Source organism: Mesoplodon mirus, assembly GCF_964341445.2.
Source record: "Mesoplodon mirus genome assembly, chromosome: 2".
Classification (NCBI taxonomy): Eukaryota; Metazoa; Chordata; class Mammalia; order Artiodactyla; family Ziphiidae; genus Mesoplodon; species Mesoplodon mirus.
The window spans coordinates 200,778,531-200,796,661 of NC_138977.1; the positions used below are offsets into that span (position 1 = coordinate 200,778,531).

Below are 18,131 nucleotides of genomic sequence, written 5' to 3' on the forward strand. Positions count from 1 at the left end.
TGACATTTCTGTGACCTTGGCCTCTTTGGCCACAAATAAACTAAGTGAACCAGGAGTGCTTCCTCGTGACTGCTGTGAGGATGAGGGGGCACAGACAGGGCACGTGGCTTCCCACAGAGAAGGAGCAGAGACACTTCTATCTTTGTGCCCACCTATCTAAGGCACCGGACACCCACTGACATGGAGAAGATCTGCAAACTCAGCCAGCTCAGCGTATCCACTGTGGGCTTTCTTCTCTAATAGGAACAAAAAGACCTTCACCCCAGTAATCACTAAGGTCATCTGTGGAATAGATTAGTAAAGTCATTTCTTTCTTTTATGTAACAGGGAGAAAGAGGGATGGAACTGAGAGAAGCACAGTGGCACCGTTTCCCCAGAGAGGTTCTGGAGTGACATTCCATAGAAAGCAGAGGAGACCTGGTGATGGAGAGAGAATATTGAATACAATGAATGATTTGATGCTAGTGAATGGCAGAATTCTTAACCATTCCACCACACCCCTTCCTTCTGGCCAGTGTGGTAACAGCAAAGGGAAAGAGAGCTATAACTGTAAATCATCAGTGATGTCTTGATGCCCTATTTCTGCATTCATTCACTCGCCCATTCATCAAACATTCACTGAGACCTTCCTCAGGCCAGTCACTCTATTGGACACCAAGAATACAAAAATGCATGAGGCACTGGCCCTGAGGGCACGGTCTATTCAGAATATTAGTGACAACTTCCTACAAGAATGTCAAAGAACGTCAGGATGAACACTGGGATTAAACAATGTGAGGAGACCTCTGTGAAGACCCTCAAATCCTGCTAAGCCCGTGGCTTGGCTACTGACATTTTCCCCTGTGTCCTCAGACCTGTAGTATAAAGGGCATATACTGATGTGCTTCCCAAAAGAGACAAAAGGTGCCAAGGGTAATTTTTCTCTCTTGAAGCTGGGGGTCCACCTTTTGGGTGGTTACCTCAAGGCCAGGGTGGAGACAAGGAATACAATGTTTCCTTGTGTGGTGATCAGATAACTCCAGCCAAGGCCATAAAGCAGTCACTCTCTGTCAGGTATTGGATTGAGCTTCCTGTTGAGCAAAAGGGACGTTGAAAGCCTCTGGCCTCTGCCCAAACCAGCCTCCGCTCATCCACAATAGGCACTTGTATCTACAGACAAGACAACTGGCCCCTGACCCCCCTATGCTCAGAGTGATTCTTTGAAAAATCTTATCCTGATAAATTAACTGGCTTGGCTCCTCTGTCATCAAGGAAGGGGAAGGAGCGTCTGTTGTAACCTGACCACTGGAGCTCTTTGTGCCTCCACTACCCATGATCAGCTCCTGACAGGCTCACTGGAATGAAGATCTGGCTGGAGGCACTTGCTTCCTTCTCCCTCACTCCCACTCCACACAAGGTTTCTCTGCAGGAAGAGAAAAGTTCTTACTTCCAGAGCTGCCTACTCTGTTCCTTAAATAGAAAGTGATGGAAGAAAGCCATATTTGGTCTGATGGGTTTTGCTTTAGGCTCAGTTTTAAGTTTTTACCTTATGAACCTCACGTTTTAAAATATTTTATCTGCCAAACTTTATTTATTTACTAACTATTTTTCCTATTTTTTTCAAAGACAACTCTGGTAACCAGAGCTTCAGATGAAAAAGAGGATAATCATACCTGTTACCGTGCTGATTGTTCAAGGTCCGGCCCCCTAATAAAAGGAAGCCTAGATTTTATTTAGCCTTTAAAATAGCTGGAAAGGTTTTCCAAATACTGAAGTAGCTCTAAAGCTGGCCTGACTACTTTTGGGTGCTCTCAGCTTGGGATGCACTGGTATATGGTTAGGTTTCTAGTGGTATAGCTCTCCAAAATGCACCTTAGAGATGTAGACTTATTTCCTCAAGCTCTCCTGGTGTATCTTAGGAACAGATTTTATATCTCTACCCTTGGTTCAGGCATAGGCATACAAATAAGCCTCCTGGACATTACATCAACTGGCTGAGAGAAAATGCTCAGTAAAAATTTGTTGGATGAAGAAATGAACAAATGGCATGTATTTTTATGAACATTTTATGAATAAATCCTGTAAGTGTGAGAGAGGGGGTTTACTTGGAGAAAAAGCTGTTTATCAGAAATCATTTGAAACCTGCCAAGAGCAGGTAAAGTGAATCCAGAAGTGGTTTTCAATAAGTCTTGAAGGGGTCGCATGTATGAAATTCTCAAAGGGGCCTGAAACTCCCCAGGGGTGGCTTTCTGTGCCATCTCTCTGCAGACTTACTTGTGGTGGTTTGTGCAGTGAGCATAAATCCTTAGTTTGTCCCGGATCACTCGGCCTGGCCGTGGCTTCCGCTGGAGCCCAGCCACATGCACAGCCAAGACTTTGGGGCCAATCAGGCGCTTGTAAAGGAGAGAGAGCCAGTAGTCCTGAGGAGAATAGAGAGGCAGAGAGTCAGAGATAGACACGCATTCGGGTGTTCTGACTAAACATACAAACACGCAGGCCAGAATCCACTTCTTACCAGGAGTATGGTGAATCAGGACCAGCGAGACCCTAACCCTGTAAGCATGGTCACCCCAATGAAGCACTCATCTTTGGTTCATAATGAAGTGGGCATTATCTAAAGTGGCCTTTGCAACTGGCCAGATGAGGAACTGTCAGTGGGGTGAACCCCGAGTGGCATACAAAGCAAATGAATCAGTTTTTCACATATAAAAGACCAACCAGCTGGGCCTTGAATTTTCAACTTTCTTTTCCTATGACTTTACTTTCATACTGGTTTATGACTTCTGTTTAATTATAGAATGGAAGATTTCCAATTTTTAGGATTGTCACCAATGTGAGAATCCAACATATCATCCTCCACATATTGTCACTCTTAATGTGGTGGGAGGAGGATGAAGTTCCTCCAGACAGGAGACCAGAGTCCTGATTCCAGAGGCGAAAATACAAACAGAAGAATGTCTGCAAACCATGGTGCTAATTCTTGGTCATCCTCAATAATTCTAAACTAAAAACAATGTGGTGCTTTTAAACATTCCAGGGTCCATTTGTAGCTGATTAATAAATAATCTGTAATCCACACAGGTGTTTGAACTTACAAATGCCTATGTAATGCCACCACCTTAATTTCTACTGTATTTGCTATTATCATGTTTTATTTTTATATTGGATACAAAACATATTTTGTATTTGTTTTGTATTTGCTCTTAAACCCTATTATGGGGTAATGACTTCAGTGTTTATAACTCACCATGTAAATAGGGCCTCCTAATTTGTTTAGGAGCTTCCCCCCTCCCCCCATTTCTGGAATTCAGTGAACATACTCTTCAGTGCAGGCATGCTATTCAAGATCTTAAAGACATCAATCATGTCTTCTCAGCCTTCATCTTTTAATAATCTTTTTTTTTCCCCTTTTGTGGTCATCTATAACGTCAGCTGCTTAAAAATGTCTGGTGAATTGAATAAATCAGAACAAAGTCCCAGAGCTCGTTTGTCTCCAGAATAGCTCCAAATCTGCCCTGAGCACTAAGCCTTGCCCATTTACCTTAATTAACTTTAAGTGGACTTAGGATGGCTGTTAAATATGGTTTCCTTATATTTAAAATGGCAAATATTTCATCATTGTCAATCATACAGATGAAAAAAAAATTCATTGCTCTTACTTGACTACAATTTCTGTGTCTTTGATTTGAAGGAATCTTTGTGAAGAGATTATCACAGTCACAGTATTTCCAGTGGGATGTCCACCTTTTTCTCATTGATTTGTAACATATCTTTTAATATTAGTGGTAAGAATCCTTTGGAATATTTATGAAACAAATATCCTGTCCAAATTTGTAGTTTGCTTTTTATCACTTTTTATGATTTTTTTGACATGAAGAATTTCAAAAATTTTTATAGAAAAATATATCAATTTTTTCTTTTGATTTCTTCCTTTTCTTTTATTCTTGGAAAGTCCTTCCTCACACAAGGGTAAGATCAATCTTCATTGATACTTTTTCTAGTTCTTTTTATATTATCATTTAAAAATTTAAGCTTTTAATTCACTGAAAAATATTTTGGTGTATGGTACTAACTTTACTATTGTCTAAATTATCTACTAGTTGTTGTAGCATCATATAGTGAATAACCTATCCCTAAATCCACCTTTATCACAAACTAAAATTTATACATATGAAATATAAATGTTTATATCATATAATATTATACATTATCATGTCTGTTATTATCTAACATATAATATACTGTATATACTATATTGTATTATAATGTATACTGTATATATTATACAATATATGATATGGTATAATGTGTATATATATTATAATACATATACACTATATATACATATACAGATATATAATACATACACACATATATACAATATAATATACATTGTGATATATAATATAAATGATATATAATTATATATAATAATGTGTATTGTATAACATATATTTAAAATCATGTTATATATAACACATATAAACATATATAAATATATGCATATGTCATATATAATAGTTTATGATATGTATATCATGATACATATACTGATAAGAAATGTTATATGTAATTCCGTGTCTGGATTTTCTATTCTCTTCCACTGAACTCTCTTTAAAAAAAATCAGTTTCATATCATTTTCATTATTATAGTTAGCATTTAATATCTAGAGATTCAAGTTCATTTCATTATAATTTTCTTTTCTTTGTTCAAATGTTCCTTAATTAGTCATATTCATTTATTTTTCCAAATAAATTCTGAAATTCATTTTTGCAGCAGTTGTTGCAGAGAAGTTTGAAGCTAGCATGAATTTTTTTCTATGTTTGGTTAGCCTGTTTGTTTTCTATCTTTTGTGTCCTGCCAGGATGCTTATAGGAGTCATGTTTTATCCTTGATATTTGAATTTTTACCAGGAATGTGTCAATGTGAGTTTCTGCATTAATTTGCCTGTATTTGGGGACTACTTTTAATCAGAAAGACTAAGCCCTTTCTTCAACCTGTGAGAATTTTCTTTAAATATAGCTTCAAGTTCTTATGTATATGTTTTCCATATACAGGAGAATGTATGTAACTTAATGACAGTTCTGAAGCATATGAGAACCCACCATCCATCTTAAAAGCTACCATAATACCCACACTGTTGCATTTAGTTATGTGAGTCTTCCTTTTCTCGTTTTTATGTTTTTCATTCCCTTCTTTCATAGTTTAGCTTTATCCACATATATATATTTGCTCCTAAGCAATATATTATTTAATTTGTTAGCTTTATAAAAGTGGTATCATGCTGTATGTAGTTTTCTTTGACTTACTTTTTTCACTTAACATTATGCTTCAACGATTCATCCAGGTAGTTACGCGTACTTACAGCTTATTCATTTTCAATATTGTATGATACTCTATTGTGTAAAAATACTACAATTTATTTATCCATTATTCGCTGATAGATATTTGAGTTGTGTCCAGATTTTTGCTATTATGAACAATGTGTCTTTGAACATTCTTGTTCCTGTTTCCTAAGACCCAGGTGAAGAAATCTGGAGAAGCATTACTCCAATTGTGATTGGAAACCAGCAGTGCCTCATCACCTGGGTGCATCTTAGGAATGCAAAATCATGGACTTTATCCTAGATGTACTGAATCAGAATCTCCAGGGGTGAGGCTCCCAAATTGTGTGGCTCTCTAGGTGATTTGGATGCTTGTCAAAGTTAAGAGAAGCACGGTTCTATAGTACAAACTGTAGTACTGGAATTGCTGGGTTACACGCAGGTATAAAAATATTCAGGTTTACAGGATAATGCCAAACTGTTTTCCAAAGTGATTCCAATTATTCCAACTTACACTTCCTCCAGCAGTGTCTGTATGTGTTCCCTGTGATCCACATCCTTGCTAACATCTGTTATTTTCAGACTTCTTAATTTTTGCCAATCTAGTGGGCATAAAATATCTGTTCCTTTTTGTGTTGTTTAAGAAGTCCTTCCTCATGTCTAGTTCATAAAGATATTTTATGTTTTCTTTTAAAACTTTTAGAGTTTTTTCTTTCATAGTTAAGTCTTTAATCAAAGTAGAATGTAGATTCCCCTCAGGGGAATCTAGGATTTGGGTTGGTAAGTCAGTTGACAGTAGGTTAAAGCCAAAGTGAATGTGAAATTTGCACCTTTACTTAGCTCCGTGCACCACTTTCAGACTCCTCTCTCACCCTTATTCTCTTCTCAGTTCCCTATTTAGCCTACCTCTTTTTTAAAAAACTCCACTTTCCTTCTCTCACTGTTCTTATCTCTCCCTCATGTAAACCAGCAGAATCAACTTATATTTCCTTCCTCCCTCCCTCCCTTTCTCCTTTCTTTTATTTTGCTATGAATATGTGCCATTTATATAATCACACAAAAAATTAAACAAATGGAATAATTCCTGAATATCTCTTAAGGCAATGACATGAAAATGCAGAAAATATTATCTTTATGCATAGATGAGATAGGGAAAAAATAAAGAATGCACATATATATCTAACAACAGCAACAACAACAAAAAGACAGTGCATGAAAGATGCCAGAGAAAGAGAACTTTTCAAACAATAGCAGTCATAAAGAAGGAAGGCAAATATAATAGCTTTTCATGTCAACAAGAAAAAAATCCAAAGCAAGGAATGCACTGCAATTTTCAAGGGACAAAGAGAGACCCAAACAAACATTCTTTAAGTGTATCAGACATGAGAAGAGGTTGAAGAAAAATAGAGTCCATTTATTAGTTGGAGAGGGAAAACTAATAACAGATGACACGAAAAAGACAGAGGTTTTAAATCTTTTCTTTTTCTTTAGTATTTGTCAGAAAGTCAATTGTGGTCTGAAAGCTGGAAAACACAGTATATAGAGTAAGTTCAACCAAAATAAATGGGAAAAAAGAAAGAAACTGACAGAGGGTTGCAGAATTTACTGGATTAATCACTGAACCATGTGTTCCTCAAGGTCTAAGACTACTTACTGATTCCTAAAGCCCATGCCTAGTAGAGTGCCTGGCTTATAGGAGGTGCTAGAGTTCAGTTATGGAATGTGTACTCTGTTTAAGGCTCCATGCTAGGCATTAGGAACATAGTGGTGAATAAGACAAATACAGTTCTTGCCATCATGAAGTTTATAATCTTATCAAGAAAAATAGTCCTTAAGCCAATGAGTTATGCAATTAATTTCAATAGAACTAATAGTAATGGAGAAATCTATGAGACCGTATAGTATCATACATGTGACCCAGTCTGGGTGGGGTGTATGGTCAGCGAAGTAGTCTTGTTGCCAGAACCTACGTGGACCTCAACCTGGAGTCTGGCTTCCTGGGAGTGGACTGTAGCTTTGGAGTGTGCACCACTAGGCTGGAAAGGTGGCAAGGGGCAGCTGCTGATGGAAATGTGATCAGGGCTTGGGCTTGCAGCCTGGGTGGTCCACACTGCATGACCATGAGACCCTTGGTGATACACTACAGAACTAGGAGTGGGAAGGGGTGCTGGGTTGTGGCCTTAGGCTCTGACCACCCATGTGAGGCCTGCGAATACATCTCCCATTCTACAAGCACTTTCTGAGCACATATCAGTGGCAAGCAGATATTCTGCTCAGCCCAAGTGATACTAAGATGAACAGGACATCTTCCTGTCCTCAAGGAACCTAGGGGTCAAGATACATGTAAGCAATTCTCTGTAAAACGAGGCTGACTAAAGTAAACACCACAGAAGCGGGAACCACTCGTAGAACTTAGGGAATTCAGAAGCCAAAACAATTATTTATGACCAGGGGATTCCGAGAAGGCTTCACAGAGAAACAAAAAGTGGAGAATTAATTTGCTTAGAGTTGAAAGATATATATTCAAATCCTGGAAAGTTATTTATTATCTCTAAATCTCAGTTTCCGGTGCTTCCCTGGTGGCGCAGTGGTTGAGAATCCGCCTGCCAATGCAAGGGGCACGGGTTCGAGCACTGGTCTGGGAAGATCCCACATGACATGGAGCAACTAAGCCCCTGTGCCACAGCTACTGAGCCTGTGCTCTAGAGCCTGTGAGCCACAACTACTGAGCCCGTGTGCCACAACTACTGAAGCCCGCGCACCTAGAGCCTGTGCTCCACAACGAGAGAAGCCTGCGCTGAGAAGCCACCGCAATGAGAACACTGCAACGAAGAGTAGCCCCCGCTACAAATAACTCAATTTCGTTTCTTTTTATGGCTGAGTAATATTCCATTGTATATATGTGCCACACCTTCTTTATCTATTCATCTGTCAGTGGACACTGAGGTTGCTTCCATGTCCTGGCTATTGTAAATAGAGCTGCAATGAGCATTGTGGTACATGACTATATACACTACCAAATGTAAAACCGATAGCTAGTGGGAAGCAGCCGCATAGCACAGGTAGATCAGCTCGGTGCTTTGTGACCACCTAGAGGGGTGGAATAGGGAGGGTGGGAGGGAGGGAGATGCAAGAGGGAAGAGATATGGGGACGTGTGTATATGTATAGCTGATTCACTTTGTTATAAAGCAGAAACTAACACACCATCGTAAAGCAATTATACTCCAATAAAGATGTTAAAAAAAAAAGAGTAGCCCCCGCTCACTGCAACTAGAGAAAGCCCACGCACAGCAACGAAGACCCAATGCAGCCAAAAATAAATAAATAAAATAGATACAACATTAAGGAAATAAAAAATGTTTAAAATAAAATAAAATAAAACTCAGTTTCCTCATAGGGATTTAATGAGATAATATATCTGGAAATATCTATTAGTGCCTGATATAACGAAATATTTAATAAACGTTGCTTCTTCTTCTCTTTATTCCTTGAAAGATGTTTTTTAGCTTCATGAAAACAGTTGTGTTCTAGTATGTACACAATTATGCTCTAAGTTGCTCTGAAAACATAAATATAACTTGTGTGTGTACGTGTGTGTGTGCACGTGTGCATGTGTTGGGAAGGTTAAGGATGGTTGGAAGGAAACTCCTTGAGATCAGGGCTTACTTTTGCATATCTGGTGCCTGTGAACATAGATATTGGTACTCAGTAAATATTTGATTGAATGAATGATCGAATCAAGATTCACCTCCTGAAACTGATGGGAGGTTTTTCAGGGCTGAATGGTAGTGAAATGATAACTTCGCAAGGCTCAAAGGTCATGGTTTTCCTGAGCACTGATAGGCGTTGCTGCAGGTGCCTAAACTTGTTTAATCTCAATATTTTCTGTTCCTGGGAAGTGTACATGCACTGAAGTGTGACAGCCAAATGACAAATATTTTTCCATCATGGAGACTCTTGCCTGACTTCCAAAGTCACAAAAACATAGCTCTAGTAGGCACGAGGCTACCCCAGTAGCCACTCTTTATCTAGACAGCTGGCCTTAGAGAGTCAAGAACAAGTGAAGTGGAACATTCCCATGGAGTTTTGCTCTAGATGTGGCGGTGGGCCAGAGCTCACGTGTAAGGGAAAGAACCCTGCTGCTCCAACTTCCTCCATGGATGGGGAGCTGCAGGGCAGATCTAGAGAGTTTCCATGTGACTGAAGCATCTTTGGAAATAATACTAAAAGCTACACTTTTCCCTGCTGCCCTCTCTAGAGGGAATGAGATCCCCTCCAATCCAATTTTTGACCACCTTATTTAAAACTGCCAAATGGCTCCCCATTGCTTGCAGGCTAGAGACAGTGGCTAAAACCAATGGTTCTACCATGAACTGGTCCCCTACCACCTTTCTCTACTTGGCCTTTTATCCTCAAGGACATTGATTTTTTTTATCCCTTCCACCACGGACAGGGCCTTCCTGTTTCTCTAATTATCTCCCATTCCTATCCTGCACACCCCTCCCCAACATGCATGGGTGCAGACACACACAAAATTTGTTAACTCTTAGCTCAGATGTTAACTCTAGGGTCACTTTTCCAGGGAAGTTTTCCTGGACCACATTTCTGTTATGTGTCCTCAGAAAACAATTTCTTTCCCTTAGGACACTTGATTCAGTTTATATTTACACATTTATTAGTAGGATTTTCTGATTCATGTGTGTCTTATTTTCTAGACTATGAATTCAATGATGATAGGACTGTGTTTTCTCACAGCTGCCTAATACAGCACCTAGAACCTGAGCACCTAGAACCTGTGCTCAATAAGCAGTTGGAACTAGAAGGGCCTGAAGGTACCCATATCCCCCAGTCTGATCCCCTGCCCCTTGCTTCTCTTAGCCAGTCTTAGCTACAACTGGACTTCAGGTAATGTGTTCTGAAACAAATTACAGAGTTTTTCTGTACTCAGCCCCATCAATCCCAGACCTGAGTAAGGGTGGAAGGAAGCACTGGCTCAGCTGGGGTTCTGTGGTGCGCAGTAGTAGTAGTGAGGAATTTCTAGCTCAATCCAGTGGGGATGATGCCCAAACCAGAGAACTGAGTGGAATGGAGAATCAGGAAGCCTCCAAACTAGAAATGCAGCCCAGAAGGTCATCATACAAGGGGCACCAGAAGCACTGAATATGCAATCAGAATTCTAGGCATGCTACAAGTGAAGGAAATCACAAGCTTGCACAAAGAATTATACAGGCCTGCCTTCACCTGCTCATTGAGACAAGATAGGTGATATTGTCTGGGTTCAAAATGGCAGGAGGGCTTCCCTGGTGGCGCAGCGGTTGAGAGTCCGCCTGCCGATGCAGGGGACGCGGGTTCGTGCCCCGGTCCGGGAAGATCCTACATGCCGTGGAGCGGCTGGGCCCGTGAGCTATGGCCGCTGAGCCTGCGCGTCCGGAGCCTGTGCTCCGCAGCGGGAGAGGCCACAACAGTGAGAGGCCCGCCTACCGCAAAAAGAAAAAAAAAATGGCAGGAGCAAAACTGATAAGTTTGCTATAAAAATGCCAAGCTACATGCTTTTAATGAGAGTTACTTTTGGCAAAAAATGCAATTGAACTATTCTTGCTTATCTTGAATAGTCCAGTCATGAAGTTTAGCATATCAGTGAAACATTTCCCAGAGTTTAGTATCAAGAATGATTTGCCAAATGGTATAGCCACTGTGGAAAACAGTTTGACAGTTCCTCAAAGAGTTAAACATAGAATTACCCTAACACAGCAATTCCACTCCTAGGTATACAGGTATATACCCCAAAGAATTTAAAACAGGTACTCAAACAGAAACTTGTATGCGAATGTTCATTACAACATTATTCACAAAAGCCAAAAGATGGAAACAACCCAAGTGTTCATCAACAGAAGAATGGATAAACAAATGTGGTATATCCATATAATGGAATATTATTTAGTCATAGAAAGGAATGAAGTTCTGATACATGCTACGACATGGATGAACCTTGAAAACATGCTCAGTGAAGGAAGCCAGACATAAAAGGACAAATATTGTATGGTTCCACTTATACGAAATATCTAGAATAGGTAAATTCATGATACGGAAAGCAGAATAGAGGCTACCAGAATCTGGGGGGAAGGTGAGAATGGAGAGTTATTGCTTAATGGGTTCAGAGTGATGAAACATTTTGGGAATAGACATGGGAGATGGTTGCATGACATTGTGACAGTACTTAATGTCACTGAATTGTATACTTCAAAATGGTTAAATCAGCAAATTTTATGTTATATATATTTTACCACAATAAAAAAAGAGAAAAAAAAAGGATGAATTGCCAGAAGTAATCCTTCTTGAGAATAACCTGGTAATATGCATCAAAAGCCTCAAATTGCTGTATACCCTTTGACCTAACAATTCCACTTCTCATAATTTATTCCAAAGAAATAATCATAAATATGTGCAAAGATTTATCAGTAAGATGGTTGTAGTAGTCGTTGGTTTTGTGCCTTAATATCAATTCTTCCTCCTTTTTTTTTTTTTTTTTTTTTGCGGTACGCGGGCCTCTCACTGTTGTGGCCTCTCCCGTTGTGGAGCACAGGCTCCGGACGCGCAGGCCCAATGGCCATGGCTCACGGGCCCAGCCGCTACGCGGCATGTGGGATCCTCCCGGACCGGGGCACGAACCCACGTCCCCTGCATCAGCAGGTGGACTCTCAACCGCTGCGCCACCAGGGAAGCCCTCTTCCTCCTTTTGATTACAGCATCTGGATTTTCTTTTGGGATATGGTTCAGCCATGATTGTATACTGTTTATCAAGTTTCCCTGATCTCCCTTGAGGAGAGTAACTGATCATATTAGGCCAGTTGGACTTTCTTTCCAGGGAATCTGGAAACTGAATGGGATGGCCAAGCATATTAAGAGTGGCTGGACTGGATTTACTCTATGGACTGGCAACCTGAGAGGACTGAATGTTCATTGGTGCTGCCACCTGGGTTCTTCATTGCCCCGAATCCTATCCTTTCCAAGCTGGGTGCTTCAGCTTTTCAACAACCCCATTTCTTCTCTGCTTAAGTTCCCTAGATTCCTTCTCTCCCTTTTTTTCTTATGAACAAAGACTCTTAATTGGTTCCATGATCATCACAGCATTATTTTTACTGGGGAAAAAGCTTCAAAACAATTAAATGTTCAATAAATAAATTACTGGATAAGCAAATTGTGGTGGATCCAACTATGGATAGTTTTCAGTCACTAGAAATTCTATCTTAGAAGCATATTTAATGATGTCAAAAGATGTTCCTTACAGTGTGTAGAAAAAGAACAGACTCTAAAATAGGGTGATCTTATTTTTGAGGGGAAATAAGTGTCTCTGTGCAATTAAACTTGAAGGATATACACCTAAATGAAAACAGTAGTTATCTCTGAGTACTACTCCTTTCCTTCTTCCAGTTCCTTGAAAGGCCTATTCTCCCACACTTCTGGGCCTTTAGAAATACCGTTCCCTGGGCTTCCCTGGTGGCACAGTGGTTGAGCATCCACCTGCCGATGCAGGGGATACGGGTTCGTGCCCCGGTCCGGGAAGATCCCACATGCCGCGGAGCAGCTAGGCCCGTGAGCCATGGCCGTTGAGCCTGTGCGTCCGGAGCCTGTGCTCCACAATGGGAGAGGCCACAACAGTGAGAGGCCCACGTACCACAAAAAAAAAAAAAAAAGGAAAGAAATACCATTCCCTTTGTCTATGGTACTTCTTCCGCCCATGCCCTGCCTAGCCAACTCCTTCTCATTCTTTGGGTTTCGGCCTAAGTGAAATTTCCTCTTAGAATCCTCTCTGAAGCCCTATGTCCAGGTTAGGGTTTCTCTTGTATGTGATCCTTCGAACACTGAGGTAACCCACTCAACAGTTTTCACAGTGTTTGTTAATTGCCTATTTACTAGTGTATTCTCCCCTAGACCCTTCAGTGAAATCAGGGTCCATGTTTCTTCCAACAATGCCAACAAACATTTCTTGAGTTCTTAATATGTGCTTCACATGTATTATCTCACTGAATTCACCAATAAATCCTATGAGGAAGCACTGTTATTTTTCTTTTTACAGGTGAGGATACTGAGGCTTAGACATAGATATAAAGCAATGTACTGAGGTGACAGAATTATAGCCCCAGCACCAGTGTTTAATAAATGTTTGTTGAATTAATGAATGAAAATACTAAAATTATGTAGATAAATTTCACTACTGCAGTTCTCTGAATCTATGATTCAAAAGTATTGCTAGAATTAAAAGTACTGGCCTGATCAAATGGGTAAGATGTCAGTACGCAGCCAAACATCTTATCTCACTGATTAGTGAATTCAGTCTGAAGCTCCCTTAAAAATTCAGAGCTAGTGCTGCCTGGAGATAAAAATCAGCCCCATCCTCTCTCTCCTCTGAATGCTCTGAATTAGTAAAATAGAGGCCACACGTCACTGGCTGAATTAGGTACAGGTAAACATACTCCTCCTTGCTGAACTACCCCCTAAGATGCCCTGTACCCCTCTTTGCTGCACTTTGAAGACCTGAGCAGAGCCTGAGCAGGCCCAGAATAGGCCTGAAATATGAAGAACTAACCTGGGACAAATGTGATAATCAATTGAGCACTGCAGGGAAGAGAAAAGGATCAGGCTGCCAGAATCTTAATTTAAGTTGGGATTCAGCAAACAGAAAAGTAAGTGATAAGAAATCTGATTTCACTAGGATTGTCAAATTTCCTAAATTCATTGGGTTCTCCTTGATTGAGAGAGTCTCTGAAGTAATGTTATACATTATTATTATCTACCCTTAGTTCCTCAGTTCTTTGACCCTGGTTCCTGACACAGAGTTCCTAACCCCCTTGAATTTCCTGGGTGATAGGAGCATCTTTTGCTCTAATGTGGCTACTCTTATTGGGCTCCTGGATGGAGGCTGGTCACCAGAAAGACCAAGCATATTTAGAAGTTTGGAACATTCAGCCCCACTCCCCCATTCTCTGGAGAGGGGAGAGGAACTAGACATTGAGTTAATAATTGATAATATCTACATGAATGTAGCCTTCATAAAATCCCCAAAATATGAGGTTTGGAGAGCTTCTGGTTGGTAAACACATCCGTGTGCTGGAGGGTGGTGTACCCCAACTCCATAGGAACAGAAGCTCCTATGCACAAAACTCTTCTGGACTTCATGTTATGTATCTCTTCAACTGGCTGTTCATCTGTATCTTTATCATATAATAAACTGATAAACTTAAGTGTTTCCCTGAGTTTTGTGAGCTGATCTAGCAAATTATCAAACCTGAGGAGGAAGTCATTTTTGACCGACAACCTGGTATAAATGCTGATTTATACCAGGTTGTCAGTCAAAAGTACCAGGGACAACCTGAGACTTGTAATTGGCATCTGAAGTGGGGGCAGTCTTGTGAGACTGAGCCATTAAGTTGTGGGATCTAATGCTAACTCCAGGTAGACAGTGTCAGAACTACACTGAATTGTAGGACACCCAGCTGGTGTCAGATAATTGGTTGGTATGAGAAAAAAATCCACACATCCGGTGTCAGAATTGCTGTGAGTATGGCAGTAGTATGAGAGTAAAGGAAAAAACAGTGAGTTTTTCCTAAACAGATTCCTGGTTCCAGGCACAGCTATTTTTTACCCAGGATGCAGGGGGTATATGCTAGGAATAAGCCCTTCTCTATAATGCCAGGAACCTGGGAGAAAGTGTACCATTTCCCTCATCTTAAAATGTAGAGCAGGGTCTTTCAGCCTCAGCACTCCCAGTAGCTTGGGCTTGATGATTCTCTGTTGTGGCAGGTTGTCCTGTGCGTTGTAGGGTATTTACCAGCATCCCCAGCCTACAATTACTAGGTGCCAGTAGCACAGCCTTCCTCTAGTTGTGATAACCAAAAATTTGTTCAGACATTGCCAAATCTCCCCTGGGGCTCCTCGTTTGGCAGACCTAGAGTGTGGAAAGTAGAAAATATTGGTGCACCTCCCTCCTACACTTCATAGGGTATCTCATAAATATACATGTGGACACACCCATACTTGTTTATTTATGTGGAGTGGAAGTAAATAATATCCCATTAAACCTAACATTTTATGTTCGATGGTGATATGTAAGAATGTCTAAGACCTTGTTAAGAATCATTTAAGAACTTTCCTTCCATTCATCCCAGTCAACTATTTCCAAGCATGGAAAATTTATATTATGCTCTTTGCTTTTGCAATGGTGTTGGCTCCCTGGACTACTCTGGGTTTCCAGATACTTGTGTATGATCCTAGCAGAGGCAGAAAAGCATGAGCTTTGGAGTCAGGCACCCTGGATTGGAATTCCAGTTAAATTTCATTTACCTATGTTCATTGCAAGTCAGTCAACTGCTTTAAGCCACAAGTTCCTCAAACTTTCTTGCTTGATCATGATGAACTTTAAATGAGACAAGGTCTGGGAAAGTGCCTGGCCCAGTCCTGGAAGGTAGAACCAGTTCTTACCCATGAATGTTTTCTTTCTTTTGGCGCTTATCACTCAGGAAGTAGAGTAAGGGAAAGCTTCCATCCCAGTGTCTAGTGCCCCAGAATATTCCTTCAGCTCTTCTCAAAACACAATGAGGGCCGGTGGCAAAGTCATGCTGGGGTAATCAAGGAAGGTTCTTGAGTGTGACTTACAGCTTTCACCTGGAGTTGGTCAGAAGTTGAGAGGCAGTGAGTGAAGACTGGGCTTGAGTGGCTAGGGCTTTGTCAAGGAGAATGTCCTCACAGAGTGAGGGGGCTACTGGTACAGAGGTTTTGTTTCACTCAGGAGACCTCATTGACATCATTTTTTTGACCTATAACGTGGGTGGCAGTAATTGAAGTCAGACTTGGGCTCTAGTTCAACTTCAGCATCTCCTGGGTATGACTACCACCTTGGGCAAGTTACTCTCCCTCTAAGCCTCAGGATTGTCATCTGTAAAATAGATAACATTTGTGCCTACCTCTGAAGATGTTATGAGGATTAACATAATGAATGCAAAGGCCCAGTGCCTGGTGAGTAACAGACACAGAGAAATATCAGTTGATATTACTATTAATAATCATCTTCTATAAATGCCTGTGCTTGTATGTATGGTATCTGAATATATTCTAGAAAGGACGAATGATGGGGAAAGCATGGCCCAAGGTAGATAAGACATAACTCAAACAACTAGCCAATCAAAAGAGAACAAGCAGAGGATAAAGTGTATACGGAGAAAAACTCAGGAACAAGATAGAAAGAAAAAGTGGGCAAAAAAGATAAAGGTTACAAGTGAACAGTGGCATTTTTATGAAAAAGCTGGGGGCAATTACTTGCGTGCACCAAAGTCTTAGAGAATCAGGCCAGGGACAAGATCCTGCCTTCACTAGAAATGAATGAATAGGTAGTAGATATGTGTTTTTTGTCTAGATATCATCATCATCATTATTATCATCAGTCTACATTTGCTGAGCACCTGTGATATACTGGACAAGTAGAAATAACTAAGACACAGTTTCACACTTTGAAGAGCTTAGCGTTTACTTGGCCAAAGCCAGTAAGGTCTCTAAGTAGATTTCGAGCAAACTGAGGTCCCATCTCTCTCTCCTTAATTGACTCATCCTTTAGGTGTTGGTAGGCAGAGGGGCACAAGCACCTGTGACCTGGAGCAGATCTTTTCTTTCACCAAACTTGTCCTCTTTTACACCAAACTTTTCTGTCCCCATAGTATTTGTACAAATCAGGAAAGTTAAGTGCATGTAAGGTACTTAGAGCATAGAGGCTTCATAATAACAGGCTGCCTTCTGGGCAGGCTACTGAAGCTGAGCCAGTGGAGAGATTCCTGGAAGCATTTGGAGAGGAGCTGGCTCACTCTTTTGTCCAGGGTGGCAGAATGCTAGCACCTTTCTGGCTAACAAGGAGGGAATTAAAGTCCGTGAAGTCAGCCACAGATTTAACCACAGCTCCAACAGGCCAATGGCAGGGTCAACCAGCTGCAGAGGAGACATTTTCTTGACAGACACTCTGACAAGCTCAGGGGATTCAGAACCACAAAGTGAAGGTGGTCTCCACCCAGACAGGTCTAGGAAAGCCTGTGGAACACTGCATTGTCCACAAGCTATTTTGAAGCTGCTTCAATTAAAGAATTAAACTATATCTGACTAGCAGCAACATCCACCAGAGCCAAATTGGATTTCTCCTTGGTAAAACAAGCTACAGACCATAACTTTATTGTGCAGACACTCATTAGCAAATATGTAAAAAAATACCAGTCGGAGAAAGATGTTTTCCTGCTTTGGAGACTTTTAAAAGAGCATTTAATTCAATCTGGCACACATGGCTGAACCTGAAATGGCTACAATGTGTAACTGGTGGGAAAGCATGACCAACGTAGTTCTGTCTATCAATCTACCCTCTTCAGGACAAATACACCCCACCCTCAGCCGGGGTTAGCAGAAGGGGCTAGCTCCCTTTATTTTTTCTGAACACTGGAGAAGGGTTTTCTATGCTTCAAGAATTTCTAAGGTCAAGATCCTTCCTGAGGAAAAGAAATGCTGGTTGCAGATAACTAGATTAGTCTCTCTACCTCTCCCCTTGCTCTTGGGCAGAAGTTAAATTGCTATGAACACCACAACTTATAGACCCTAGGATCACCTACAGAGAGACTTAAAAACTGATTTTCAGGAAATTGTCCCAAATAACCTCACATTTTACTGTTTTAAGTGTAGAATATGCTGTCTGTGTTTGTATGGGGTCCATTAAGGTTGTCTAGAGTCCAGATCCTGCTCTACAAGGCCCATCTCAAGTGGATCCAGGCCTCCCAGTAAAGTGGACTTCAAGGTGCAA

The 18,131-nt window shown here is 40.7% G+C and overlaps 1 protein-coding gene across 4 annotated transcripts in view; it reads right to left on the bottom strand.

The window, feature by feature from the left end:
* HPSE2 (heparanase 2 (inactive)) overlaps positions 1-18,131 on the bottom strand; it is a gene marked incomplete at its 3' end in the record, with an annotated part of 567,935 nt that overhangs the window by 25,134 nt on the left and 524,670 nt on the right. For all 4 annotated transcript variants that reach the window (XM_082631580.1, XM_082631579.1, XM_082631577.1 and 1 more), the window contains one exon: positions 2,254-2,399. In XM_082631580.1, the coding sequence (XP_082487706.1) occupies positions 2,254-2,399 (146 nt within the window). The remainder of the gene's footprint in view (positions 1-2,253; positions 2,400-18,131) is intronic.